Source organism: Trichoderma reesei (assembly GCF_000167675.1).
Source record: "Trichoderma reesei QM6a unplaced genomic scaffold TRIREscaffold_5, whole genome shotgun sequence".
In the NCBI taxonomy this organism is placed as follows: domain Eukaryota; kingdom Fungi; phylum Ascomycota; class Sordariomycetes; order Hypocreales; family Hypocreaceae; genus Trichoderma; species Trichoderma reesei.
Window position 1 is genome coordinate 861,059 of NW_006711152.1, and position 26,129 is coordinate 887,187.

The window sequence follows — 26,129 nt, forward strand, 5'->3', positions numbered from 1 at the left end:
CAACATCCGTTCAAATAGAGTGAAAAAAAGCTTGAACAAACCTCATTTCGCCTAAGCCATGAAAACCATAAGAGAAACCCGCGATGAGCGCCAGGTTCATTAGTCAAGAGCCTCTCTTCAAGGTCCCACTTTGCTACAGCTCATCCTTGTCTTTTTCTTTGCTTTCTCTTGGATGGAACCGCAAAAGTGTGCTGGCGATGGGGCAACGTCTTTCTTTTTGCTTTGGTGAGTGTGATGAGCGAGCTTGACAAGGTAGTAGATAACGACAAGGCTTGGCTGGGTGTGGGAAAAGGGGGCCGATAAGGTTGTCGATTTTTTTTCCTTCTTCCTTTTTGTTTCTGTGGATAGGTAAGGTAAGGTAGACACACCGTTATTGTTTGGTGGCTCGAGTGCGATGATCAATGGCCTCGATTCGCTCTAATTGCGTATCAACGATATAAACTCATCATCGCCATCAGGTCTCACGACATCAATCGACTCTTTCATCCTCCTCAACTCTTCCACATCCTTCCAAGCGAGCTTCTCCATCGATCCCACTCAGAGGACAGGCATCACTTCACATGTCGTCGTGTACAAAGTAATACTTGCGCTACCCAACGGACCCCCCGTACCGCCAGTGGACCGACAAGATCCATCCAAACGGGCCTCAGCAAGCCTCTGCCCTGTTTTTCTCTTCTTGTCGTCGTCCATCTCTCCTCCCCCAGCCTGCTCCCTATCCCAACTGACTCTCACACCGACCTCGCTCTCTCTTTTTTCGAGCCCATGGACCTTGCATCGTCCTTCGGCTGAGGCTCCGTGCAAGGCTCCTCTTCTGGGGACCTTTCCCACCCCCCCTAGCTCACGATCAAGGGTACTGATAGGACTACTACTACTACTAACAGCAAATCGCATACTAGTAGCAAGAAAAAACGAGGCCCCGTAACTGAGTACGAGTACGGAAGCGATGAACAGAGTATTACGAACAAACACCTGGTTCATATGCATTCTTCGCTTCTCTCTCGTGGGGACGAGGCTGGATCCTGCTCCTCCTCCTCCTCCCCCGAGTATTTAGTAAAGGAGCGTTTCCCACATGCCCGTGGCCTGGCCCTCTTCTTTTCCCTTTTTTTTCTTTTTCCTCCTTTCTTTTCCTGCTGCGTTTTGTCTCCTTGTGTTTGAAGAAAGAAAAAGTCGTGATTGTCAAAAGTGTCCGTTCGTTCGTTATACTTCGTGACCCTCCACGCTCGTTATAGAAGGACACCCACCCAAGACTCTCCGTACAATCCCCCCAACACGTCAACAAGACCAAGAGAAACAACTCCGTCAGTCAGTCAGTCAGTCAAGATGAAGTCCTCGGCCGTGATCCTCGCCGCCTGCGCCTCCCTCGCCGGCGCCACGCCCACGTACCGCTCCGGCAACTGGAACTCCACCGTCGTCAACTGGAACTCGACGACGCCCACCAACTGGAACACTTCTTCTTCTTCTCCAACCGCCAGCTGGAGCAGCCCGACAGCAATCACCACCTCGACGACGACGGGACTGCCTCAGGCCGAGGCCGCCAGCCTCCCGCCCTCGTCTTCTCTTCCTCCTCCGTACTGGAGCAACGGAACAACGGGGGCCGTCAGCAACGAGACGTGGGTGAACCACAACCAGACGCGGTTCTCGCCGGGCCAGGCTCATCAGCCGGTGCCCCTTATTCGGCGCTTCCGCCCGCAGAGGAAGACGCTTTCTCGTGCTTTCTTGCCCAACTTCTGAGAGGGATGAAACCCCCCCGAACTGGTGAGTTTTGTTTGAGCCCCCCCCTTCCAACTTGCACTGGCATGCTCTCCTTTATGTATATTTATAAGAAGGCCTTTCAGGACTGACTTACTTGCTTCTAGAGACGAAAGTACGGTGAATGAGATGAGAGATTCTCCGGTTGCTTTTGTTCCCAAAAGCAAGGCAAAATTTTCAAAGTTTTTAATGTGCTGTTGTTTGTCCAGGACGATGATGCGGTGTTTGGCCTGGAAATCTTTTATGATGTTTAATTTGTAGACGCGTTTGACGATGTTACTCTTGACGTTGGCTCCGGATTCCCCGTTAGAAATAGTTTCAATAATCTTTAGAAATGGAAATGCTTCATGGCTATTTTTGGGCGCTCAGCGTCTGGCGTTTCTTCCTTTTGCCTGAGTGATGGGGGGGTCATCGTGAGTGAGGTTGGTTGTATCGTGAAGCGATATAGTTGCCATTGTGGTTCCTCCGTAGCTCGTCCTATCGTGATCCGTCGTCAACGCTTGAGTTGTGCAAGCGGTTTTTGGGGGCAAACCGACTTGAGAAGACCAAATCCAGCGCCAAGAAGAAGTCCTGGGATCACCTCTGTCGTCCTTCAACCACCCATTCACTCCTCCCCAAACCAGCAGTCAAAGGAAAACAGGATATCAACAACCATCCTCTCCATCCGGCTCAGCCCCCGAATGATGCCCATTGTCCTCTCCTCCTGCCCTTCCAGCCAAGCCATCCTATCGTCAATCCCCTGCATCACAGCAATCACCTCGTCCAGAATCTCCTCCAGCTGCTGCTCTTGCTCCCCCATCGAGCCCACCAAGAAATCATACAGCTCAGCCGCCGTAACCTCCTCCTCCTCCTCCTCCACCTCACCCTTGTCGTCTCCATCTCCGTCGCCATCATCATCATCAAAGAGCGCATTGACCTGCTCCTGGACTTTATCATACCACTTGCAGTACCGAATGCACTTCCGCCGGATATACGCGCACTCATCCCTCATCTTCTCGCAATCCACCCTGTCTTCGCGATCGAGATTGCGAATCTCCTCGTGCGCGCTCCGCGATCTGCCCAGCGTGTCGAGGACTTGCTCCCACTTATGCCGCTCGGCGCTGCTGGGCGGGCGGACGAGCCGGGCGACTCTGCGGTGCAGCTCGATCACGGGCAGCAGGTCTGCGATGCTGGCTGGCGAGGGCCTGTTTGCCAGCTCAGCGGCGTCGTGGCGGAGCTTTCGGACGAGGATGGCGGCTTGTCTTGCTAGAGCAGCGTCTTCTTCTTCGTCAGTGTGATGATGGGTGGTGGTGGTGGTTGTGGTTTGAGGCGTGGGTAAGAAGGTCGGGGGCTGTGCCTCGTTGGTATTTGTTCTGTTGTTGTTGTCGTTGTCCTGAGGGGAGTCTTGAGCAATGGGGGTGGAAGACGGACGGGGATCGGGAGAACTGGGTGACCCATCTTGGTTGATGGTTGCAGGTAGCATTGCAGAGCGAGCTGTTTGACGATGATGGACCTTGCTCCGATACGAGCTGGAAGCCTCTCCCCTGTATGGTGCTGAGATCAGCAGCAGGTGGCGAGGTGAAGCCAAAGGGCGCAAAGTCGTGGTGAGGAAAGTTGAAAACGCACAACGGTCATTGGAAGCGTGAAGAATGTGTCCCTGACGCATTGTCATATTCGTTTTTTCGATGTTTCGATAAAGCTGATTGGTGCGGCTGATCGAAACGTGGAATGAGGCTGCCAGCTGGCTTGTCAGTTGATAGGAGTGGCAATGGACCCTGAGCCGACTCAAAGATCTTTTCTATGTCAGGCAATCCAATCACATACTTCTCACGAACTCTTGAATGGCAAGTGGCGGGGAAAAAATCGCTGAAAGATCGTTTGTGTCATCTATTGTTGTACAGTCTATCGTGTGGTCAAATGTCAGTAACGAGTCGCAGGTAAGGTAATACCCGCAACATATCCATCGTCACAATGGAGCATCAAAGAGCTCGACTAGTCGTGCAAGTCTTTCAAAAGCCCTTTGACAACGTCCAGTCGATGTGCCCATTCATCTCGCCCCAAGAGAGCAAACATCCTGGAACTGCTCTGCGAAACGATATCTTGCCCGCCAGCAGCCACCAGCCTCAGTACGTTGTGGGTCGTGAGCTGATCGACTCCCTGTGGCTCGACCTTGGACTGTATTGCCTGCATCACTTGAGTGCAGTCGCCCTCCCAGAGAGACTCCTGGGAGATGGCATCTTCGAGAGCATCGAGCACCTTTTGCTCGGGTCTTTGTTTTGCAATGGACGCCTTGAAAACCGCCAGTGGCACCCGCCAAAAGAGATACGGGTGCTGCGAGACCAGATCGCTCGGCGCCTGAAAGCCCCCCTGTTTGGATACAATTGCCTTGTACACGTAGGGAGCCTTGAGCGTGGCATCCGTCAAGGTCGGAACGAGCTCCAGCGGTAGCTGCCAGCCCTTTGATGTCAGCTCCGCGCTTTCGACGCTTCCGTTCGTGATTGCTTCAATCTCCCTCAACACGGGCTGTGTCAGATGGTGGTCGATGAGCTTCGCCTCCTGGTCTGCCAATGCGGCAACAGGCTTCCAGAGCAGAGCATCACGGTATTTGCTGTTGAAGTGTTCCAGCTTCGACAGATTCAGCTTGATGCCTCCCCTCGTGAATTTGAATGTCAACTGTCATCGTTAGTAAGAGTTGCAGTCTCTTCAGGGAGTGTCGCCCTCGTACCGCTTTGGCCACATCCTCCACCGTCCGGGGTGGCTGGACATGTCGCTTGAACGAGGACCCGAGATTGGCGAGCCAAGATAGCAAAGCCATGGGGAACGTGCCCTCTTTCTGATACTTGGAGATGTTGACGCTATCATTGCGCTTGCTGAGTTTGCTTCCGTCTGTGTCGACAAGCAAGCCGAGATGGGAGAAGATTGGTGGCTGCCAGCCGAACGCTTCGTATAGCGCAATGTGTTTCGGTGTCGAAATGAGCCATTCCTATATGCTTTATCAATACCATGTATCCACGGGGAAGAAGCAAGCACGTTAAAACACTCACCTCGCCGCGAATGACATGGGTAATCTTCATCAAGTGGTCATCAACAACGTTAGCCAGATGGTATGTAGGGAAACCATCCGTCTTCATCAGGATAAAGTCTTCCTCCGCATCCTTCTTCTGGAACCGCCCGTAAATGGCATCATGGAGCTTCGGCCGACCAAACTTGTCGCTCTTGAAGCGAACCACATGAGGCTCTCCAGCTTTGGCCCGGCGATCAGACTCGTCGGCGTCTATGGAGCGGCATGTCCCTGGGTAAACAGTCGGCTTGCCCGCCTCGTGGAGTTCACGCTTCTGGGTTTCAAGCTGTTCGGTAGTACAGAAGCAACGGTAGGCATGGTCATGGTCCAAGAGGGTCTGGACGTGTTCATGATAGATGGGCAGTCTCTCAGACTACAGCTGGGTCAGATTGAGGAAATCACAGGGGTAAGTCTTTGACTTACTTGTCTGTAGGGGCCATATGGCCCACCACAGTCGGGCCCTTCATCCCATGACAGCCCAGCCCATTTGAGATCCTTCATCAATCGCTCCTCGGCATCCTTCACAAGCCGGTTCTACAATCTACTTAGCACGTTCTCCCTCTTTGTCAAGGAGCACTGATTGCTGGCTCGTCCATACCTGGTCTGTGTCCTCTATACGGAGGATAAACGATCCTCCATTGGATGCCAGCACAGCAAGCTTGTTGAACAGGGCTGTTCTGAGGGATCCAAGATGGAGGTATCCTGTTGGAGACGGTGCAAACCGAGCACGGATGGGGAGGTCTGCGCTCTGACCAAGAATCGTGAGGGAATCCGGTGTAAGAGAGGCGGTGTCGCCAAGTTTCTTGTTCTTGTTCCTCAAGGCCTTGAGTCCAGAGCTATAGGCCCGTTGCTGTGACTGACATGTCCTCCTTTCAACTGCCCGCTCCGGACAAGCATATGTGCTGCTGGAGACACGGAGGTTGTGTCTGTCACAGCGAAGAACGGCAGATGTGACAAAGCTCCGGCTTAGAAGGTGACTAGAGGTGCAATTCCGTGCTTCACATAGCGAGCGGCTGCTGAGTCTTGTAAGGCCCAGCCGGAGGGCGGGTGAGGACATGGTCATGAGCCACGAGGGAGTCTCGCCGTCTCATCCATCTCTTTGTGTCGAGTATAAAACGGTCGATAATTGCCCGGCAATAAGCATCTGATGTTTCGTGAGGCGCATTTTCTGCTTTCGGGAACGCCACATGTGGCTGGCACTGACCGGTTAGATAAGGCGCCGATAAGACTACCTTAAGGCGATAGCTTGATAAGCCCAAAAAAAATTCAAGTTGTTCCATCGCCAGCCGAAGCGGCGACTTTGACTTTGAAGTGTGTACTTGGAAGTGAAGAACAATATACCTAATTAAGCTGATGTACACACTGAGCAAAAGTGTGATGATGTATTCTTGAACAGTGTCTAGAACCATAAAAGCAGCATCAGTCTGTTTGCTGCCATGTCATCTACCTTATCATATCTGCCCATGATTGCATTTTGTGATACATGAGCTGACGTGCTCCTCCTGCAAGCTGCTGCTCCTGGTTCAACCCGTCAACTGAAGGAGGTACCTTTTCAGCGTCCCGCAAAGTCACTCGCCGGCGTTTGTCCCGTTTGTCGCTCCAGCATTTTCTCAGCGGTCCTCTTTGCTCGACTTTTTGCCCCAATCTCAGCCTCAGCATCTCTTCCATTTCATTCTCGTCTTGTCCATTCTCAGTCCGGTTTTTGCCTCCCCTTTATCTCTCTTCTGGCAGCCTCGCAGCGTCTCGTCGGTTTACCGTTACCCAGGCAGCAGCAGCACTTTGTCAAACGCGAGGCTCGACCCCGCGCCACGCCAAAAGATTTTCTGGATTCCGCCCTCCAGCCAGTCGCTCCGAGACCCTACACTCTCTTCTGCACACCAAACCCCAAGCCATCATCATGGCTTCCGAAGTGGAAATCGATCTCTATGGTACGTACGAATCTATCGAAAAGACTCGTGTCTTCTACTCGGTTGAATCTGAACCCGTTTCCCCCCCATCGTTTCTGTCTGCAGCAGTTTTTGTCTAACTATTGCGTCCAGAGATCCTTGAAATCGAGAGAACTGCAACGCCCGACCAGATCAAAAAGGCCTATCGCAAGGTACTTTACAGATGGACGCCGGACCCCCCATCTCTTCAAATGCAGGCTAACAAACTCAGGCCGCGCTGAAATACCACCCCGACAAGGTCCCCGAGGAGCAGCGCGAAGAGTCAGAGGCCAAGTTCAAAGAGGCCAGCAGAGCCTACGAAATCCTCAGCGATGAAGACAAGCGCCACCTCTACGACACCCACGGCATGGCTGCCTTTGACGGCAGGGGAGGCCCCGGCGGCCCCGAGGTCGATCTCAACGATATCCTCTCTCAGATGTTCGGGTTCAACATGGGCGGTCCCGGCGGCCCCGGCGGTCCTGGGCCCATGAGGCCGAGGAAGGGGCCAGACGAGGAGCAGGAGTACAAGGTCACGCTCGAGGAGCTGTACAAGGGCAAGACTGTCAAGTTCTCGGCCAACAAGCAGGTTGTCTGCGGCACCTGCAAGGGCTCCGGCGGCAAGGAAAAGGCCAAGCCTGCCTCGTGTGAGCGCTGCAGGGGCCAGGGCATGGTCGAGGCCATTCGCCAGATCGGCCCCGGCATGATGCGCCGCGAGACCGTCCTGTGCGACCACTGCACGGGGTCCGGCAAGGTCTACAAGGAGAAGGACAGGTGCAAGAAGTGCAAGGGCAAGCGAACGACGCAGGAGAAGAAGGTGCTGGAGATTTACATTCCCCGAGGATCGATGCAGGGCGAGCGCATTGTCTTGGAGGGAGAGGCGGACCAGTACCCGGACCAGATACCCGGCGACATCGTCTTCACTCTGGTGGAAGAACCCCACGACGTGTTTAACCGGCTTGGAAACGACTTGTCCGCCGAGCTGACGGTGTCGCTGAGCGAAGCGCTGACCGGCTTCAACCGGGTGGTGCTCAAGCACCTCGACGGGCGAGGCATCCAGATCAACCGGCCGCGGGGCAAGATCCTGCGGCCAGGTGACTGCATCAAGGTCCCCGGCGAGGGTATGCCCCTGAAGAGAGGAGATGCCAGGGGAGACTTGTATCTCATGGTCAAGGTCGAGTTCCCCGAGGACGGCTGGCTGAAGGACGACTCTGCCTACGAGGCGCTGGCCAAGATGCTGCCGCCCCCGCTGCCGGCTGTAGAGGCCTCTGAAGAGGTTGACGATGTGGAATACGAGGACGATGCCGACATTGAGGAGGTGAGCATGGCCTATCATTGGTCCAGCGTTGCTTAAACAACAAGAGATTGCTAACCTAGAATCGCAGATGGGTGCTGACCAGGGTGATCCTCGATTCGCCAACGAGTGGGAGGACGACGACGAGCACGAGGGCCAAACACAATGTGCCACGCAGTAAGGAGGCTGTTCACCTGGCATATCGAACGTGTCACAACATGTTTCTTTTTTATCTTCATTTGTTTGGTTTTGCTTGAGGATAGAGACTAGACTTCCGTTTGCCGAGGGAACGGGCAATTTGGGACGATTAGGGGACTTTTTAACGACTTGAAATTTTCTTCGACGGGTTTTGACGAACGCTGGGATAGAGGGTCAATTTGACGGTCACTACTTATGGGATGACGAGGCAAAGCATAGGGATGGAAACGGCTGGTCACTCTGCTCTTGAATGAATACCGAAGGGCTTTGGCCCAGATTGATGGGTTGCTTGTGACGAAGTTGTTCTAGCTCTGCCATATCAGCGTCTGGTTTGCTTGACCATGTGGGACGGCGTAGGGGCTACCCGGCATCTTGAACGATATGGCGGGTGAATGGAATCAAATATTTCTCATTGGGAAACTATGGAATGGACGTCTAGGTGATTTATCTTCTATATTCGTTTATCTATTTCTGACACTTTTTGCAGCTGGGGGTCATCATCGGGTAGCGTTCCTTTTATCTTTTTTCTTCTTTGCCATCTCACACGTATTCCATCCATGCTTGACGTGACACATCCCGAGCTAAGATGCCGGTATCGCGAAGCCTCTGTCAGCTACTCTCCATTCAACAACTAAAACTCAACATACCTATGCGAACTCACAAGGCAATGCCTTACGCGGGATCAAATCAGGCATCAGATAATCATGAACTATCCATCACCAAGCGTCATTGGCACATTAGGTACTACCTTATGCCCCCTTTAGCAGTTAAATGTAGAACATGTTTGTGAGGTACCTGTACCGGTACGTACGTTGAGCCTCTCGGCATCTTGCCGCCTTGGCAGCCCCGCTGACTGCCGCCCCTCCTCCTATTGGAACTGACGTGCGACTTCAACTCAGCGTCACCTTTTCTGTCATCGTCAATCTCTCAACCTCTTCAACCTCTCCTCATCATTTTCCCTCTCGCGATACCTACACAAGCAAGACAAGGAGACACTACATCATTACATCACTCCCTGATCTCATATACCGTCATCCTTCCACAAACAAGTACTCCATCGCCAACCTCATACTATATAACTCCATTACCAACCTCGTCCATCAACCTCATCACTATCATCACAACCACCACCACCATGTCTCGCAAAGGCGTCGGCATCGCCGCCTTCGACCGCTCGCGCCTCACCTCGCGCCAATTTGCCTCCCACGGCTCCTCCCTCCGCGCCACAAACGCCCAGGCCCTCGAGACCCAGCTCGCCGTCTTCCGCTCCCTCCTCCAGCAGTTCGCCGCCACCCACGCAAAGGACATACGCTCCGACCCGTCCTTCCGCGCCCAGTTCGCGCGCATGTGCTCCGCCATCGGCGTCGACCCCCTCGCCTCCTCGTCCTCCTCCTCCTCTGCCAAGGGAGGAGGAGGATCAGGAGGCGGCAATTCAGTCTGGGCGCAGCTGCTAGGCCGCACCGTCAACGACTTCTACTTTGAGCTCGCCGTCCGCATAGTCGAAGTCTGCGGCGCCACGAGGGCCGAAAACGGCGGCCTCATTGCCCTGGCCGACCTCCGCGAGCGCGTCTCCCGCGGCCGCATGGAGGGCGCCGACTCCATCAGCGACGACGACGTGCGCCGCGCCGTCGAGACGCTCAAGCCGCTGGGCAGCTACGCCGTCGTCGTCGTCGGCCGCAAGGAGTACGTCCGCAGCGTCCCGCGCGAGCTGAGCACAGACCAGGCCGCCGTCGTCGAGGCCGCGCAGGTCCTGGGCTGGGTGAGCGTCAGCATGCTGCGGGACAATCTCGGGTGGGAGGCGGCTAGGTGTAGGACCGCGCTCGACGATCTCGTCGCGGGAGGGATGCTCTGGGTGGATGGGCAGACGGGTGGCGAGGCCGAGTATTGGAATCCGGGCGTCATGGGGGATGCTGGACATGACGGTGGCGCTGGTGTTTGAGATTGGACGAAGCAGCCAAGATCCTTTTCTTACGGCAAGATGATGAGCGGCCCTCTAAGGAGTCGGTGCCCGTGAGACGCCGAGTCGAGCCAAGTCAAGTTACTAGGAAAGGGACTAGGAAAGGGACATGCGAAGGAGACCACTTTCCTACCTTATGATGGGAGGGAGTCGGACTTTGCCTTGGCGATACAAGACATGCTCCGCTCTATATTATCGTCCCAAAGGTGGCAAAGTTGTCATCGAGAACCGCCAAGTCTCATGAATGACACTCATGCCCTCTCCGAGCCACCGAGCCCATCTGGACTTATGAACTTGATAATCCAGAATCCGACAGTTGAACCACAACGGCAGAGTCCATCTGGTCTACAAAGAAATAGGAAGAAGCAACATGCAACGACGCCAGCACAGATGACGACAGTTCACCAACAACAAGAGGAACTCCACACGACGTCAAAGTATCCAAAACATTTATACAGGGCATCTAACCAAAGAAAACAGTCATTACTAAAACAAACATCGCATTTGCCCTCTCCCCCCTTGAATAGCCCCCGATCCTCCCACGACTCAGATGCCCCCCAGAAAACCATTTCCATCATATTCCTTCCTCCTTCGGGAGAGACAACAAAAGAACAAAGGAGCATTCGTTTGTCACATGGAGAGCCTTGGAGAATCACAAAAAAAGAAATGGAGTATCCGCCGACAAAACACATAGCCAAAGCTCCCATTGGCAACCTTTTCTTTCCTCGGTCAAAGAAAAGATTAGGTGCTCCCTTTTCTTCCTCCCTCTCTTGCATCTTTTGCCAGATATCGCCGCAAAGTAACAAATGACTTACCTCTTCCACTCAAGTCCGGACTATTGTTCTTTCCCTTCAAAACTGCCTGGCTGCCTTGAAAGGGGAGAGTACTCCAGCGCATGTCCGCCGCCAGGGTATCATTGTAGACTTCAAGGTCCCAGTTTCCAGTTCCCAGCCTGTCCCTTAGTAGTTGGGGTTGTGGCTCGCCATGCTGGGCTCGCGCGGGTCACGGAGGTCACGGGGATCGCGAGGGTCGCGGGGGTCACGGGGGTCGCGTAGTCCATCGCGTCCGCCCAGGTTGGGGTTGGGTCCCATGTGGGGAGGGGGAGGATAGTCCTCGGGGCCGGGACGGCCCATCTGCGGCGGCGGGCGGTTCTCGCGGCTTTCGCCGTAGTGCTTCTTGCGCAGGGCCGCGAGGCGCTTCTTCTTGGTCAGGGTGTTGATGTAGGTGCCAATGACGAAGGAGACCAGGTTGAAGAAGGGCACCCAGAGCTCGTCAGGGAGGAACTGCTGGGCAAAGGCCAGGCAGATGGGGGACGTGAGCCACGAGATGCGCATGACTCTCCAGAAGCCGACCTTGACGGTTGCGCGGACCTGGTGGAACGTTCGGGCGCCGGCAATGAGGGCCATGGCCACCAGGTAGATGCTGTTCTGGATGGGCGCAATCTGGAATGACGAGTCAGTATGGAAATGATGTCATGAAGGAGTTTGTGTCAAATCATTCGCTTATCGTAATTGGAGGAGGCGTCTCCAATTCGAGAAATTGAGAGTCCAATTTGCACATGGTTAAGCGAGTTGACTGGAAGAATAAGGAAGCACGTACCACAAGGTTGCTGACCACAATCTGGATGATCTTGGCCCGGAGACTGACGCGGCCCTTGAAGAGCTTCTGGAGCAGCCAGATGAGAAAGTGGCCTAGGGGAGCGCTGACCAAGGCGCCGTAGGCGGCCATCTTGGGGACGCGCGAGGTGAAGTAGTTGCCATGCTTGTTGCGGTCCTTGGCCAGCCACGAGGCGAGGAACTCCTGGGCGCCGGCGAGGGTTCCGGCCGTCAGCATCTTGGTGCGCAGAGGGTTCGACTCGAGCTCCTTGATATAGGCCTAAGGGGAAGTGGCGGCAAGCCCGCAGTTAGCCAAACTCAATTCCAACCTTTCATTCCTGCCATTCTCCTCGTTCTATATCTCTCCATCATCCCGGTAATTGCGCGCAGATGTGTCAAACATACCGCCAGGTAGCCCTTGGTGCCGGCCATGCCCTTTCCTCCGGTCAATGCCGTGCCAATGGTCTCGGCAATGGGGTGCTTTCCACTGGTGCCGGGAAGAGGAGGTGCGCCTTCAAAGGCCCTTTTGATCGGGCCGGGGCCTTCAGCGAGAGCGGCGGCGCGCTCAGCAGCGGCGCTGGCGACCCCGTCGACGGTCTTCTCGGTCACCGTCTTGATGGAGCGCTGGACGACGGCGCCATGGTCGTTGGCAGCCTGCTCAAGAGCCTTCGAGGCCGAATCCTGGATGGTCCGGACCGTGTCCCGCTCGAACTTGACCGACATGGTGCTCGTTGGTTTTCGCGGTGGGTGTCGCTATGGACGGGCGGTCGTTGTCGTGATGGCGTGGATCGTGGCGGCGGCGACGACGGCGACTGGGACGACGGCGACGGACGGCAGCGGCAACAGCAGCAGCAGCGACAGCGTCAGCGGCTCGAGAAGGTGTTGCAGAATCAATCGACGTGCAGCTCTTTGCTCTCGTGGGGCAGGTCAGGGATAAACCGTCGTCATGAGGCGGGCAGAGAGGGTCTGGCTGTCCAACGACGCGACGGCGGGATGATTAGCAGATGCAAACGCTTTGGGCGGCGGAGAGATTGGGGAGCAACTGAGGCTGTCGTGGTGACAGGGCCCGGCCAATGGATTTGTTTACACGGCGAGACACTGACTGAGCCTTGATGCGCCGAGTGGGCCCCCCCAACCCCCCTGGACACTGTCTGGAGGAGTCCGCTGCTGCTGATCCAGCTCTCCAGCATGCAAGCATACACTTTGGGGACCTGCTGCCTCGGCAAAGGGGAGTCGAGAGGGTTCCGCGCATCGGTTCGCGGGCCCTTGATCATTGGACGCTGCCCTTGCTCCTTGTCTCTCGTCTTGTTGGACAGTGTCGCGTCGCCTGGCAGGCAGCCCGCAAGGATGACGGCGTGGGAAGACGAAGTGGCCCTGAACCTGAGGGGAGGCTGCGGGAGTGACAGGACAGGGCAGACAGGGACGGCGAGCGAGCAGGACAAGCAACAAACACAAGAAAATGGCGGCTTCAGGGCCAGACTTACCGGGTCAAGCTACGGCGCTGCGAGAGCTCGATGTTTGATTCTGAATATTCTGGGGCAACAACGACAGTTCAGTTTCTGCCGTTGAATCTGTTGGTTCGTTTCTTCTCAGCGGCCCCGAAGGGAGTAGGAGGGAGGGAGGGAGAGGGACGAGGGAGTGAGACTGCAGAGAAGAGCGGCGAACAAAGGCAGAGGAGATTTGCGAGAGGCTGGGCGGGAAGGATGACGCCCGGGACGGAGTGCTAACCTCGTACCTGTCTGGGCCCTGAACGGCGAGGTAATAAGGTAGGTAGGTCAGGTAGGTCAGGTAGGAACTCCGTACAGACACACCAACAGGTACGCTGTTGCACGACGACGATACTTGCACGATGCTTGTCACGCAGAGGCACAGACGCTGGCTGCAACCAAGAGCCAAGTACAGACGGGCACGGGTCGAGTCCTGCTGCAGCCACGGTACCTCTTTGGGCTTGGCCCGGGCAGCAGCAGCCTCTGATGAGCTTCGAGCACAGCTTCGTACCTGAGCATCAGCAAACACCCCCCGTATTCCCTGTAATCCAGCCGATGGCACCCAATAAACTTGTATCCGTTTTGGGTCTCGGGCGGGTGTGTAAGGGTCGAATCAAGCAACGCGTCTGCGGGCATGGCTCCAGTTTTGCGCAGCCTGCAAGCAAGCTCCTGGGCCGGGCTGAGCTGGAGCTGGAGCTGCCATGAGAAAAAAACGGGAAGAAAATAAAAGCAAAGGGCTGGGGAAATGGATGGAGGGACGGATGGGGTCGCACGATCGGGCAGCGGCCAGCTCCAGCGTCGGTCAGCGACTCTCTTTCTGCTGCTGGTGTGGCCTCGAGCTGGCTGAAAGTGGGCGACTGTGGGCGAAATGTGGGCGGCTGCGGGCTGGCGATTGGAGTGTTGGGTCGAGGCTAGGAGGTCCGCGATGCACGGCGCGGCAGGGGTTGGAGATGATGAGTAGCAAGGTCAAGGGCTGTCAGTCGGTCGAGGTCGAGGTCAAGCAGAGCAGATTGCTTGCTGTCTGGTTGTTTTGGTTGCTGACAGGGGGGGTGCGTCGCCATTGGCCGGCGTGCGCGCGCTTTGGCTGTTTATCGATGGCGCCGGCCGGTTCTGTTCTGCCCTGCCCTGCTCTCTGCTCTCTGCTCGAGCTCGGGTTCATCAGTCGAGCCCATGATCCATCTTCTCCACAGCAACCAGCAAAGGCTGACCGTGTTTCGATTGCAAGCGTCCCCTGCTGAAGAGGCTGGGGTCCGAGATTGCATGCGCCACGATGCCCCGACGTTCCTCTTGTCCGCTCTGCCGTGGCCACGCGCGTGTCGTGCATGGTGCAGATGAGAGATGACCGACCTTGACTGCCCGAACCCTTCCGATCAGCTCTGCTTGCCTGCTTGCCTGCCTGTCATCGTAATCTGCAGCGTAGGCTACTTGGCTCGTAACATGCCTTTCTTTGCCTTGTCCTTCCTTACTCGTACGCACCTTGTCTGGCTCGGTCGCGGCATGGCTGACGCCGTAAGATTTCTGCAGTGATGAGCGGATCATGGCGGACGAAGCACGGCGTAGCGTAGCACCGACCGAGGTTTGCTTGTTTTGCTTGTTTCTCAAGCGAGACCCTTTCGCGGGCTCCCATTGGGCCGGCAGGTGAGGTAATGCGGACAGCCGATAGCAAACTGAACATCAAACATTCCGCAGCCTCATTGGGCAGTAGTCTGTCCAGGTGATGGAAGCACCGCAGTGGTGCTTCGTTGGGGTCCGAGGTTCTGCGAGGCATGTCTATTGTGTGAATGCTATCGCAATGGCTCTCGCATCACGGGATGAGAGAGGTTTGGAGTGCAACTTGAAGTTGACCTCAAGCAGTCGGTTTCCCTTGTGGAAGGTGCTCCTGTGTCAATTGGTCTGTGCTGCTGGAAGGAAGGAAGCGACTTGCCACAGACCAACCTTCCGTTCCTACCTTATATGAGGTATCTATTACGCAGGTCCAGCAATCCAATGACTCCTTCCTCCCGTCATTATCTAGTGTAGTGTGGACACGGCACCACTCAACAGACGATGCCCAAGATCCGTCATTCACCTTGAGACAACACTGAAATAAGGAGACAGACAGCATCGAGATCGATAGCGAGGATGACGGCTATGCTCTGGAGCAGACAACTAGGAGACTACTAAGGCAGCAGAAATTCATGAAGACAATGACAGTCTGTGACAGGGACTGACTCCAAAAAGGCGGTATTGTTTGGGCGTAGATACAAGAGAGGCCGGGGCACCGAATCGAGAGCGGCGAGATTCCCGAACGCCAAGATTGGCTCTGCTTTGAAGGGGCATGGGAAAGACAGACCTACGCAAAGAGATGTTCATGTAATTGACCTAGTTCCAATCCAAAGTCAGCCAAGCCATCAGATTATCGACCAACGCTGGTCAACTCCCGTGACAAAGTTCAAGCGTAGGCTTCTTGACGCAGGATCCTACTATTTGACGACTTTCCTGTTCTTTTCGAAGGTAACAATGAGCTAGATCACGAGAATTTGCGTCGATGATACACCGTTCTCCTGAAATGGTCGGATACGTAAGCCAAGTGGCGGCTGAAGCACGACTGTTTAGCTTCCAGTTCAAGTCAGGTGTGGACAAGCAACACTTGTCTCTCAGTCAACTTCTATTGGTATGATCTTTGATACATCGAAGGGCTTAGATTTGGGGGGGGGGGGGGGGGGGGGGGGGGGTATAGGGGTCTAACTACCCAAGTCTGTACCGAGGAGGACAACCCTCCCTCTTTGAGACCTCTTTATGCAAATCCACCTCGCGCAGCAGTTCGTCAGGATACAGAGCCAGTATGACCAGCGAGGAATGGTGGTCTGACTGTAGGTACCTAGGCGTGTCTGTTTATGAAGAGTGTTCTCTAGTATACGGCCGCTTGCTTGTAATGGTGACCGTCAGACGTGACGGTGTGACCTCTTCGTCCTGGAGAAAGCATGTTCTTCTTCTGGGACACTCTTAAAGTCTTGCAAGCAGTTACTGAGTCACAGTTATAGTGAATGACTTGGACAAGATGGATAAAGCCCTGTCTCGCATGACGGAAGAGGTAGTAGATGGGCGGTATAACTGGCCTTGGATATGGAAGTTGTTGGCTTGATGCATCTCGATTCCTTGGTGCTAAACAGCGTCAGAGACCAGGTGCATCAACAACATGGACATCAGCTTGCCAGATATCAGAACCAACATAATCTCCATCAAAACCCAACCTTTTCAGGTTTCTCATACACTCGGACAGGACAGCAGCCTTCAGCCTTCAGTTGACGCGCAGCGCTGCAATGGCAACTGGAGCCGTTCATGTTCGCCAAAGTTTGGCACTGGCAGGCAGTCACGCGCCTGCAGCAACTGCCGGCAGCTTTCCTCGTTCCTCTCGCCCTATTCACCAGCAAGCTTGCGTAAGCTGCCAAAGGCACTGGATAGAAAATCCAATTCCACATTCTTCATCATCTGCTACGCTCTTCAATACTTGAATATCGGCACCGCTTCTCTATTGTCCTAGTTTGTCCGCCATCATTCTTCACCAAACATTGTTAGGGCTTTCGCCGGCTGCGGATTCTCTCCCCCTGAGCATCCCCGCCCCTGCTTGGAGGTAGCAGCTCCTCGACTCGACGGCTGTATCCATTGGCGCAACGTGCTACCGTCTGGACGAAGCACGAAGCAGAGACCAAAGGGCGGGCAGCTATCCGTCATGTATCACCGCCCTCCCCCGGGCCTGCACAGGCGCCCAATCTTCGAGCCGCAGTGCACCCACGCCACCATGACGAGGGTCTACAGCCCGAACCTCCTGTGCGCCCACTGCCACTATCCCGGTCCTTCTGGCTGGCTGTACCAGTGCACGCAGGACAGGGAAGACTTGATCGAACACGCCGTGGCGAGAGGAGAGTTTGTATGGCAACTACGACGGCGGCGAATCCTTGCTTTCGAGCTGGTGCCGGACACGCAAGACGGGATGCTAACGGTGACTGAGCTAGATCAGCATGGACCAGGTCGGCTGCCAGCTGGCGCCGTTGATGGGCATTCGGAAAGGGAGCGCCGCTGCTCGTGAGGACCGGCTCAGCTTCCTCTCGGAGATCAACCAGGAGCAGCTGGCTCAGTACCGACCAGATCAGGTCGCTCACATACTCAGGCAGCGTGAGAATGTTCGTATCAACCGCTCAAGGGACGGGAGTCGGGGTTGCTGACAGATACCTACTGCAGGTCCAGCTCATCATCCAGCAAGACAAGGTCCGTAAGAACAGCGCCGCCATACTCAATCGCCTGGCCCATCCCTATGGGATAGATAGCGCTTCGTGCAGCATTGGGTTTCAGAAGCCGTGGTTGTGCACACCACAGGAAGAATGCCAGTATCGCGTGTGCCAGAACTGTCGACCCGGATGTGCAGACCGCGCCTTTCTCAGTCTCAACGCCGTTGCCAATGGCGAAGTGCTCCCAACCGCAGCAGCAGGTTATAGCTTCCATCTTCTTGGCCAGCGGCCGGTTGTAGATGCCAACGTCCTCAAGAACATAGGTTGCCGTCCGGTGCCCCTGGTAAGTAGCTCGGACGATGATTCAACATATATCAGGAGCAAAACTAAGCGCCGTACACTGTAATGACAGCCTCAGCCATCCCCCACCAGCTCGATTCACGACTCGCCCGCATCGGCGATGAGTGTTATGGATATGCTCGATACGCAGATCAATCGCGGACGGCTCTTGTGGACGCGGCAGGGAGACGAGGCTGAGGTGGAAGAGTACGATGCCGACTTTGATTGGACGTTGGCGCCGGCAACATCCAGCGTTGCTTCTGGATTCTTGAGGTACTCTCCTGGGTGCGAGAATCTGGGAGTCATTGCGGAGGCTGCTGCATCCAGCAACTTTGTTCCCAGGCAATGGACGCCTCCTCCTTCGCCAGCAAACGGCATGTCGGACTTAGGTGGCAAGGTAATGTGAGTGAAAAGGGCAACTTGACAAGTGAAGCACACAACACCACTGGATATCGAACTGGCTAACATGGCGGCAGTGATACGCCTTCGAAAAGGGGCCCAATCAGTCAAAATGGCACACCACTTTCTGAATTGACCGTTCTGCAGACGACGGAGAATGCCACTGGGGGCCACCGCCGCGAGCAGAGCGTCGATGAATCTCCTCGCGGAGCAACACCCAGGTCGAATACTCCTTTATCAGACCACAGCTTTCCTCCGTCCCCCCTCAAAGTGGCACACGGGGTCGCCATGCTCGAAGAGAGCGTCGAACTGGGTGTTCCGGATGTCATTACGCAGGCCTGAACTGATGGCATTTTCCTTTCCGTCTGTGCTCGATACGTGTTACTTTGATAGCGTTTCGTTGTTTTGAGTCATGTGGTGTTGATGGGTCAGCGACGGATGTTTGCGGGATCGGGACGACTCATGCTCAGTCACTGCTTGGACCTTGGGTTGGAGGGTATAGCCCACACATGCGCACTGAATAAAGCTCCGTTTCATGAGTGTGATTTTGCACATACAGCTGCCGCAAGTTGATCAAATAGAAAACAAAACTCCACCACTTCCCCATAGGATCTACCTTGTGAATCCCCTGATTAACGCCAGAAACGAATAGACAGAAGGCGGCAAGTGATGTACAGCCCCTAGGTATGCCCTCCCCTTATTCCACTCAAGCACTCAAGCACACACCATGCCACGTCACTCCTTTTCCAGCTTCAAGGCCTCGTCCATGCTGGCCTGCACCTTCTTCATCATCTCATCCCCGACCTTTTTCGCGTCCGCAAAGCGCGGCTGGAAAAACTCCTGGGTGCTGACGAAGCGCTTCTCCCACGTCTCAAAGTGGCCGAGGGTGACGCACTCGGCCCAGCCCCTGGCAGCAAAAGTAAACTCGAGGTCGTCGCTGCGGTAGCGCTTGTCGTCGACGGCAGTGCGGAGGGCCTCGTCGAGCATGTCGGTGTTGCGGAAGAGGTGCTCTGTGACGCCGAGGCGCAGGCGGAAGAGGGGCGTGCTGCAGAGCATGTGGTCGTAGGGGACGATGGCGAGGGCGGCCCAGCAGTCGACCATTGCGAGGAGGGAGAGGTGGTTGTTTGGGCGGGCGGGGGTCTCGGGGGTGGGCGTGCCGAGGGAGAAGGACGAGAGGATGGAGGGCTCGAGGAGGGGCCTCGAGGCCCATGCGTTGGAGGAAGGGCCAAAGACCTTTTCGCGGGCGGCGTAGATGCGGGCGGTGAGGCCGGCGAGGTCGCCCTCGAGCATGAGCTTGTAGAGCTCGGTGACGGAGCGGGCGTACTGGGCGACCTGCTGGCGGGCCTCGGGGTTGAGGATGGCGAGGCCGGCGTAGACGTGCCACTTTTGGGAGTAGATGCGCAGCATGATGTTCATCTTTACGTTTTCGATGCCGCCGACGTAGCGGCTGAGCTCCCACGGGTACTGCCTGTTTGCGTGCCAGGCCTTGCCCATGGAGAGAAAGGCGGCGTGCGTGACGGCCTGCGTGTCGGCGGTGATGCGGTCGTGCTCCTTGGCCGTGAGGTGGACGTATTTCGATTTCAGGCAGCTCAGCACCGTCTCGACCTTGTGGAGGGCTGAGTCGGGCGCGCGGTGCTGGATGAGGACCAGCGGCTGGTTCTGGGGGTCGACGCCGGGCCCGTGGAGGGAGTGGATGGAGACGATGAAGACGTCTGAGGGGAGGTGGGCTTCGAAGGCGGCGATTTCGGGGGACTTGCAGGATGTTTGGCCGCCGACGATGGCGCCCATTTTCGTTGCTTTTTGTGAGGACGAGGATACCGTCAGCTGTGATGGGGAAGACAGGGAGATGTCATGAAGAGAGAGAGAGAGAGAGAGGCATACACGGTCCGTATTGAGCAATCACGCGGTCTATAAAGGCGGCTTCCACCGAGTAGATGATGTAGTCGCTTGCGCGGGACACGAGATGGCCGTTGCGGAGAATCTCAATGTTCTTCTAGACGGAGAGAGCAGGCTTCAGCATCTTGAGTTCTTTGGGGGGTCACGATGGAAAAAAGAGAGAGAAATGAGATCATTGCAGGCGGAAGAAAGAATGGATTGAGGCAGCGTAAGTTGCGTACTTTGCCATTGTATTTCTCTTTAAGGCTATCGTATCTATCTTCTCTGTCGCACGCCAGGATTCTAAGCTTGCAGTGTCAATTCTACTCGACTTGGTCTTGATTCCTGGGAAGGCGACGTCTACGTGAAGTGGGAGCCACAATTGCGAGGTCGTTCTATATCTTCTTTGACAGTTAGCTTCTTGACTTGTGAATAAACTTGTCCAAGAGAAACAAAAGGTTTGAGGAAGGAGATTTTTCAGACAGATAGTAAGTAAGGTAGCTAGCATTTTCATCACTGAAAGCACAGGTCCGATTCTGATCACCGGAACGGTGGGACAGGCGTCCCTGCGCAATACTCGAGCCAAATGCGCTCTGGTCATCATGAAAAGAAGAGAGGGAAAATGAGACAACATAGGGAAAGGAAAGGAAAGGGGGGGAAAATGCTTACCTGCAAAAAGAGTCGCCAGAGGTGGGACAGCACTCCCCATGTTCAAATGAGATGCCGACAAACAACTCACCTCCAGCCAGCTTCCGACAGCTTCTCGGCGTACATCCGGCCCATGTCGCCCATGCCAATCAGCCCGACGGTGAAGTTTTCCATTCCCGCCGGGACGTGGCTGGTCTGCGTGGAAGCCATTGCGCGCTGCTGCTCGAGCGGATGATCCCAAGCAGAAAGCTCTGTAGCTTCCGTGGCACCGGACAGTCGCCTTGAGGTCTTCCTTCGTCCCGGTGTGAGGACGAGGAGAGCGAACCAAAGGTGTGGGATAAGAGGAAAAAAAGAAGAGAGAAATTTTATCTTGAGGGAGGAAGTGAAGTTATATGTGGGTGGATTGGGAAAAAAAAAAAAAACTGCTGAATCAGCGGCATCAAGTGGGGCTGATTGGTCGGATAATCCGCTCTCGCTCTGGTCCAGAACCTTGAAGATGGAGTCATGCAGCTATCCGAGCATTTGAGCTTCACTCAATACCAAGTTCAGCGAGTGCAACATTGGATCTTTATCTTCATCAAAACCAGCTTCACTTGTTCCTGGTTGTTTAATCACACACATACACACACACACACAGAGAGAGAGAGAATTCTCAAGCTATGAACGCCCTCTACGCCATCGGCTCCAACGGCTCCGGCCAGCTCGGCATCACCCACAAAGAAGACGTCTCCGTCCCCAAGCCCGCCGTCTTCCACCCAGACCAACACCCGCCCTCGCGCATCGTCAAGGTCGCCGCCGGCGGGAACCACACGCTCCTCCTCACAGAAGTAGGCAAGCTCTACTGGAGCGGAGATCCAGCCAGCGGTGCCTGTGGCCTGCGTCCGTATCCAAACATTCCCGTGTTTCTGGAGGCCAGGCTAGCAAAGGATGAGCAGGTGGGAGACATTGCTCTCGTGGCGGCTACGTGGGAAGCTTCCATTGTTGTGTCTAGGGATGAAGGGGGAAAGCGAACAAAGGTGTTTGCTTTTGGGATTGGACAAAAGGGGGAGCTGGGTCTGGGCGAGTTGATTGTGCGGACACCTTCGGCTACGAGAATCAAGGATTTCCCACCTCCTGGCACGGAGGTTGTCGACTTGTCTGCGTGCATGGGGCATGTCGTCGCTGTGCTTGACAATGGCGAGGTCTACGGCTGGGGAAACTGCCGCAAGTCGCAGATCGGCGAGCCCGCCGCGGTCGTCTTTGCGCCCCGTAAGGTCGAGGGCATCAACTTCAAGGCCGTCAGAGCCGTCTGTGCCAAAGAAGCTACGTGCATCTTTGGAGAGTCAGGGAGCGGAAGCATGCAAGTGTTGGGCTCGGATAAATGGGGTCTGGTATCACAGGCCCCTTCAGCTGCCCCTGCGTGGAAAGACGTTGGAGCGAGCTGGGGGAACTTTTACATCCTGGGTCAAGATGGAAGCTTGACGGCCTGGGGCCGAGATGACCATGGCCAGCTTCCTCCGCCAAACCTCCCTCATCTTAAACAAATAGCCATTGGCAGCGAGCACGTCGTAGCGCTTACAGTGGACGGGGACGTTCTGTCATGGGGCTGGGGAGAGCACGGCAACTGCGGACCAAAGGTGGACAACAACGACGTAAAGGGGAGATGGAACGTGATTGCATCGTCAAAGCTCATCCCCCCTGAGAGCAAGATAGACAACATAGGCGCCGGTTGTGCCACTAGCTGGATATGCATTACATCCCGCTGAGCTACCTTTACTTGCCGCATGTGTTGAGCCAACAACCATGATGCCTTTCCATCAATCTAGTCGGGGAACAAGGCCAAGTTCTGGACATCAGAGAGTCTCTGAGTCGGGTCCAAGTATGTCGACTCTGCCGCCGCCGACTGCGCCTCTTCTGCCGGCTCATATCCACTGCGTCCAGCATCGTCTGCGCGGCTCATATGTGCAACAGATGGGTTCGTCTATCCAAGTCAGTGTTAAAGCACATCACATTATCTGAAAAGGGGGACTTACAGGATCGACGCTATGGTCCCACTCCAATCTGGCATCCTCATCACCATCCTCATCGTCATCCCTCACTGGCTCCCACGCCTCGTCTTCGACAAAGAGGCTCTCAGACCTGAGCGTAGGCGGCGGCGGTCTCTGCGAGGGCCGAAAATCGAACGCGCCGATGCGCGAAGCACTGGCTCTAGCAGCGCTCAGTCGTGGAGTCGGATTCGGCGGCTGGCGTGACGATGGCGGCGGCGGCATTGAAGGCGTGGCTGCCTGCTGCCGTTGAGCCTCGGAGGTGGTTTGTGAGGGTGCTGCGCTTGTGCGGCGAGATGTCTCTTCCAAGCGCGGCACAGCAGCGTTGATAGTATTTGTGTTTTTGGCCGAAGCGCCCTTTCGACCCTTTTTGGTCCTCTGTGAGGGGTTGCCTCCTCGTTCTCCCACTGTCATGATGAGGAACTCGCAGGAAATGGCATCACTAGCGTAGGAAAACTGCAGAGGCCGCGCGGGAAGGGAGTAGCGGGCGACAATGGCGTTGCCGGTAATGGCCGCATGCTGTGTGATTGCGCGGACGTCCTTGATGGACACGACAATCTGAAGCTTGTCCTCGACGTCGATGTCGTCAAACTCGTCTGTCTCGACCGCGATCGAGGTATGCAGGGGTTTCTTAAGGACCGCTATCGTCCAAGTTAGCTCGCTTCTAAATGACTGGACACGGCCCTCGTACCATCATCGCTGATGGTTTTTTCGCTGAAGCATGTGAAGTTGACATGGTCGCCGTCGGTGTTGATGTCCAGGTACTCGGTACCTGGTCCAAAGTGGTCCACCAACTGCTTCAGCGTCCTCGAAGATATGCTCCAGTGATAGAGAGCCTCCTGTCTGTTGAACTTGGCGTGCACGGGCATGGTGACTTCAAAGGGTAGTCGATGCGTGGCTGTCAGTCCGTTTCGGAAGATGATCCGGGCAATGAAGCGGCTCTTAACGCCCTGCCCGTCTTCAATGGCGACATCGCATCGGTCAATGATGGCCTGCTTGTCCACGTCTCCCCGTGACTCCACGCCAGATCTGCTGCGGAAGAGAGAGGCCAGTCCCTAATGTTGAAGGCGGATTAGCCATCTGGACGGAAAGTAGTACTCGATCGACGGAAAGGCGTCTCACTCGAATGTACATGGAGCAGAAGAATTTCTCTTGAAACTGCCCTGAGCCCTGAAACTGGTAGCGCCCAAAGAAGCGGTTGGTTGCGAACCGGAAGCTCGCGTAGGCCGATTTGGACGTGTTCATGGTAGAGAGGAAGAACTGGGAGGAGGCATCAGCAGCTGGATGAAGCATCATTCAAAGAGTGCAGAGCAGCCTCACAGTATCTTTCCGCGCTTCAATGGACACATCTTCGCTGAATTTGCTGAGGCAGTTGAGGGCGTCTCGAAAGGCAGTGACACCCTCTTCACTGAGGGTGAATGTCAGGACGGCCATGGCGGCATGTGGCTGATTTGCGTCAGACGCTTGTGACGAATTAGTCGGGGCGTTGGAAGTGAGAGACGAGAAGGAATCTAGATTGTTCAGTTATTGATCAGATCACATTAGGAACAGGGTATCATTCGAGGATTCTGTTTGTAGGCAATGTGCATGAACGAAGTGTATGAAAGTGATGCATCGCCGTGGTTCACGAGCTATTACATACATACTGAAGGCGCGCTGGGCGTTGGCGGATATGAGAGTATCCACAATTACTGCATACTTATCTTTTTATCGCGCATTATGCATCTTTCGAACCATTGCCGACTTGCTGCAAAACCTGAGATCAAGACCAGGACCACGTTCAGCCCGTCCTCCATGTCACTGCTTTTCCAATGATAAACAGAAGGAATGGACAGTTTTGAATTCATAGAAAAGCACTACCCAGAAATGAAAGCCTCCTAGCCATCGGAAACTACAAGCCGTTTCCGTACATCTGCTCAACCGCTGCGCGGCACTTTGGATTCTTGTTAAGATGCCTCGTCCGGCGATCTTTCCTGCTGAATGTCGCATTGCAGTTCTCACAACGACATTTCTCGTCCGGGATCTTCTGCTCCTTGGCATATCTTTTGTGGTGCACCCAGTAGTGCCTCTTCCGATCCTTGTCATCCGCAAATACTTCGAAGCAAAGCCTTCTTGACGGGGGCTCTGCCTCGCACGGTAGCTGTTTATCGTGTCTTTGCAGATGCTTCCTATGAATGAGTGGAAAGGTCAGGCTTTGTAGGTAGGAAATCTACCATGTATTCAAGAGAAAGACTGCTCACTTGAAATTGCCGTCGTCCTTCCACCACCGGTCACAGCACCACTTATAGCCAGGCTTGCTGTGCCCTGAGAACCTGTCAGACATAGACAGAACACCTATAGAAAGGCAAAGTGCTCACCGTTAGGATCTAGGTCATACGAAGCGCCTTGGGGGCCGCAGACGGGAGAGTCTTTCATCTCCTCATCAGGACTGCCGTTGTTCGAGTCGAAGGACACGGGCTCGGATCCCGCAGCTGCGTCGCAGGGGCCATAAACCGGGTTCATGCCGTCCAAGTGGCCGATCATGATATCATCTGTTGTCATATCACTTAGTATCTCGGTGAAAGTGTTTGTTGCATCGTTGTTGATTGTCCAGATGTCTGGACCATCAGTTGTTGCGAATGGTGTAATGCCTCCATCAAACATGTAGTCTGTTGTAAAGTTTGTATCGTTGAATGTAGATTCTGTTGTAACGTTGTTGATTTCCATCATGTCGTCCACCGACAAGTTGTTCATTTTCATGTCATTTATCAAGTTTGTGAAAAGTTGGTCGACTTCCTCATCTGTCCTACTATAGTCTTTGACCTCAACTGACAATTCACTGCCCTCAAACAGCCTCGCATGAGGCTCAGCCAACCCAGCGTGCTGGGGATCGAGGCCGAACCCACATGACTGACGAGCCGACTAAAGCGGCGTGTTGAGACTGTTGGGAGACAGAGAAAAGTCTGTGAGGCCAAGACTATCCGCCCGAGACATCGGAGAGGCAGTCTCGAAGCAGTGGGTGTTGTTCAAGTCCGTTGGCAGGGCGAGGTTCCCAATGTTGTTGTCCCAGGTCAGCGGGAAATCGGGACTCAAGCCCGGGCAATCATCCTGACCAAAAGAATTGATAGCATCTCGGCCAGTGTTGCAGAGGAAAGTGTCCAATGCCTCATTGTCCGTGAGCAAGACCGAGTCGTCATCTTGTTGACCCCCGGTCATCGCATCAGCCACGTCCATCATGCAATGATCAGCATCAAGGAAAGAGTCAAACGCAGGCAAGTCTGCAGGTCCAGCACATGGATCCTGCTCCACTGCGCGGCTGCGCAATTCTCGATACTTTTGGCGTGGCATTTTTGAAGCTGTGAGACTCATCAATATCTTCGATATATACGTAACCACGGGTGGTGAGAAAGTGCTT

At 55.0% G+C, this 26,129-nt stretch overlaps 10 protein-coding genes across 10 annotated transcripts; 5 read left to right on the forward strand and 5 right to left on the reverse strand.

Annotated features, from left to right (window-relative positions):
* Nucleotides 1-1,320: 1,320 nt before the first annotated feature.
* On the forward strand, nt 1,321-1,731 carry TRIREDRAFT_105483 (uncharacterized protein; the record flags this gene model as incomplete). Its single annotated transcript, XM_006963638.1, has 1 exon — nt 1,321-1,731. One exon carries the CDS (start codon nt 1,321-1,323, stop codon nt 1,729-1,731), a length of 411 nt encoding a protein of 136 aa, XP_006963700.1.
* A 1,989-nt stretch (nt 1,732-3,720) lies between these two features.
* TRIREDRAFT_124332 (uncharacterized protein) lies at nt 3,721-5,852 on the reverse strand (the record flags this gene model as incomplete). The annotated part of the gene is made up of 5 exons (XM_006963823.1): nt 3,721-4,401; nt 4,454-4,711; nt 4,773-5,162; nt 5,213-5,323; nt 5,388-5,852. The coding sequence occupies 5 exons, from the start codon at nt 5,850-5,852 to the stop codon at nt 3,721-3,723; spliced, it is 1,905 nt and encodes a 634-aa protein (XP_006963885.1).
* Nucleotides 5,853-6,485: 633 nt separating this feature from the next.
* TRIREDRAFT_76393 (uncharacterized protein) lies at nt 6,486-8,497 on the forward strand. Its single transcript, XM_006963639.1, has 4 exons — nt 6,486-6,717; nt 6,829-6,887; nt 6,947-8,029; nt 8,097-8,497. Exons 1-4 carry the CDS (start codon nt 6,687-6,689, stop codon nt 8,184-8,186), a joined length of 1,263 nt encoding a protein of 420 aa, XP_006963701.1. The 5' UTR covers nt 6,486-6,686; the 3' UTR covers nt 8,187-8,497.
* An 841-nt stretch (nt 8,498-9,338) lies between these two features.
* On the forward strand, nt 9,339-10,142 carry TRIREDRAFT_58638 (uncharacterized protein; the record flags this gene model as incomplete). The annotated part of the gene is made up of 1 exon (XM_006963640.1): nt 9,339-10,142. One exon carries the CDS (start codon nt 9,339-9,341, stop codon nt 10,140-10,142), a length of 804 nt encoding a protein of 267 aa, XP_006963702.1.
* Nucleotides 10,143-11,022: 880 nt separating this feature from the next.
* TRIREDRAFT_120972 (Hypothetical protein) lies at nt 11,023-13,376 on the reverse strand. Its single transcript, XM_006963824.1, has 4 exons — nt 13,240-13,376; nt 12,161-12,721; nt 11,760-12,035; nt 11,023-11,602 (listed from the first exon to the last, which is right to left on the reverse strand). Exons 2-4 carry the CDS (start codon nt 12,476-12,478, stop codon nt 11,120-11,122), a joined length of 1,077 nt encoding a protein of 358 aa, XP_006963886.1. The 5' UTR covers nt 12,479-12,721; nt 13,240-13,376; the 3' UTR covers nt 11,023-11,119.
* Nucleotides 13,377-16,954: 3,578 nt separating this feature from the next.
* On the forward strand, nt 16,955-18,530 carry TRIREDRAFT_105488 (uncharacterized protein; the record flags this gene model as incomplete). Its single annotated transcript, XM_006963641.1, has 6 exons — nt 16,955-17,152; nt 17,238-17,405; nt 17,470-17,494; nt 17,648-17,793; nt 17,863-18,191; nt 18,266-18,530. The coding sequence occupies 6 exons, from the start codon at nt 16,955-16,957 to the stop codon at nt 18,528-18,530; spliced, it is 1,131 nt and encodes a 376-aa protein (XP_006963703.1).
* Nucleotides 18,531-18,814: 284 nt separating this feature from the next.
* TRIREDRAFT_46545 (uncharacterized protein) lies at nt 18,815-21,001 on the reverse strand. Its single transcript, XM_006963521.1, has 5 exons — nt 20,803-21,001; nt 20,490-20,579; nt 20,306-20,366; nt 20,070-20,181; nt 18,815-19,984 (listed from the first exon to the last, which is right to left on the reverse strand). Exons 1-5 carry the CDS (start codon nt 20,919-20,921, stop codon nt 18,924-18,926), a joined length of 1,443 nt encoding a protein of 480 aa, XP_006963583.1. The 5' UTR covers nt 20,922-21,001; the 3' UTR covers nt 18,815-18,923.
* Nucleotides 21,002-21,370: 369 nt separating this feature from the next.
* Nucleotides 21,371-22,456, forward strand: TRIREDRAFT_3129 (uncharacterized protein; the record flags this gene model as incomplete). The annotated part of the gene is made up of 1 exon (XM_006963473.1): nt 21,371-22,456. One exon carries the CDS (start codon nt 21,371-21,373, stop codon nt 22,454-22,456), a length of 1,086 nt encoding a protein of 361 aa, XP_006963535.1.
* A 240-nt stretch (nt 22,457-22,696) lies between these two features.
* On the reverse strand, nt 22,697-24,169 carry TRIREDRAFT_58804 (uncharacterized protein; the record flags this gene model as incomplete). Its single annotated transcript, XM_006963825.1, has 4 exons — nt 22,697-23,376; nt 23,427-23,790; nt 23,858-23,995; nt 24,056-24,169. 4 exons carry the CDS (start codon nt 24,167-24,169, stop codon nt 22,697-22,699), a joined length of 1,296 nt encoding a protein of 431 aa, XP_006963887.1.
* Nucleotides 24,170-24,560: 391 nt separating this feature from the next.
* Nucleotides 24,561-26,062, reverse strand: TRIREDRAFT_120975 (uncharacterized protein; the record flags this gene model as incomplete). The annotated part of the gene is made up of 5 exons (XM_006963826.1): nt 24,561-24,903; nt 24,976-25,039; nt 25,093-25,597; nt 25,630-25,655; nt 25,693-26,062. 5 exons carry the CDS (start codon nt 26,060-26,062, stop codon nt 24,627-24,629), a joined length of 1,242 nt encoding a protein of 413 aa, XP_006963888.1. The 3' UTR covers nt 24,561-24,626.
* Between the last annotated feature and the right edge of the window lie 67 nt (nt 26,063-26,129).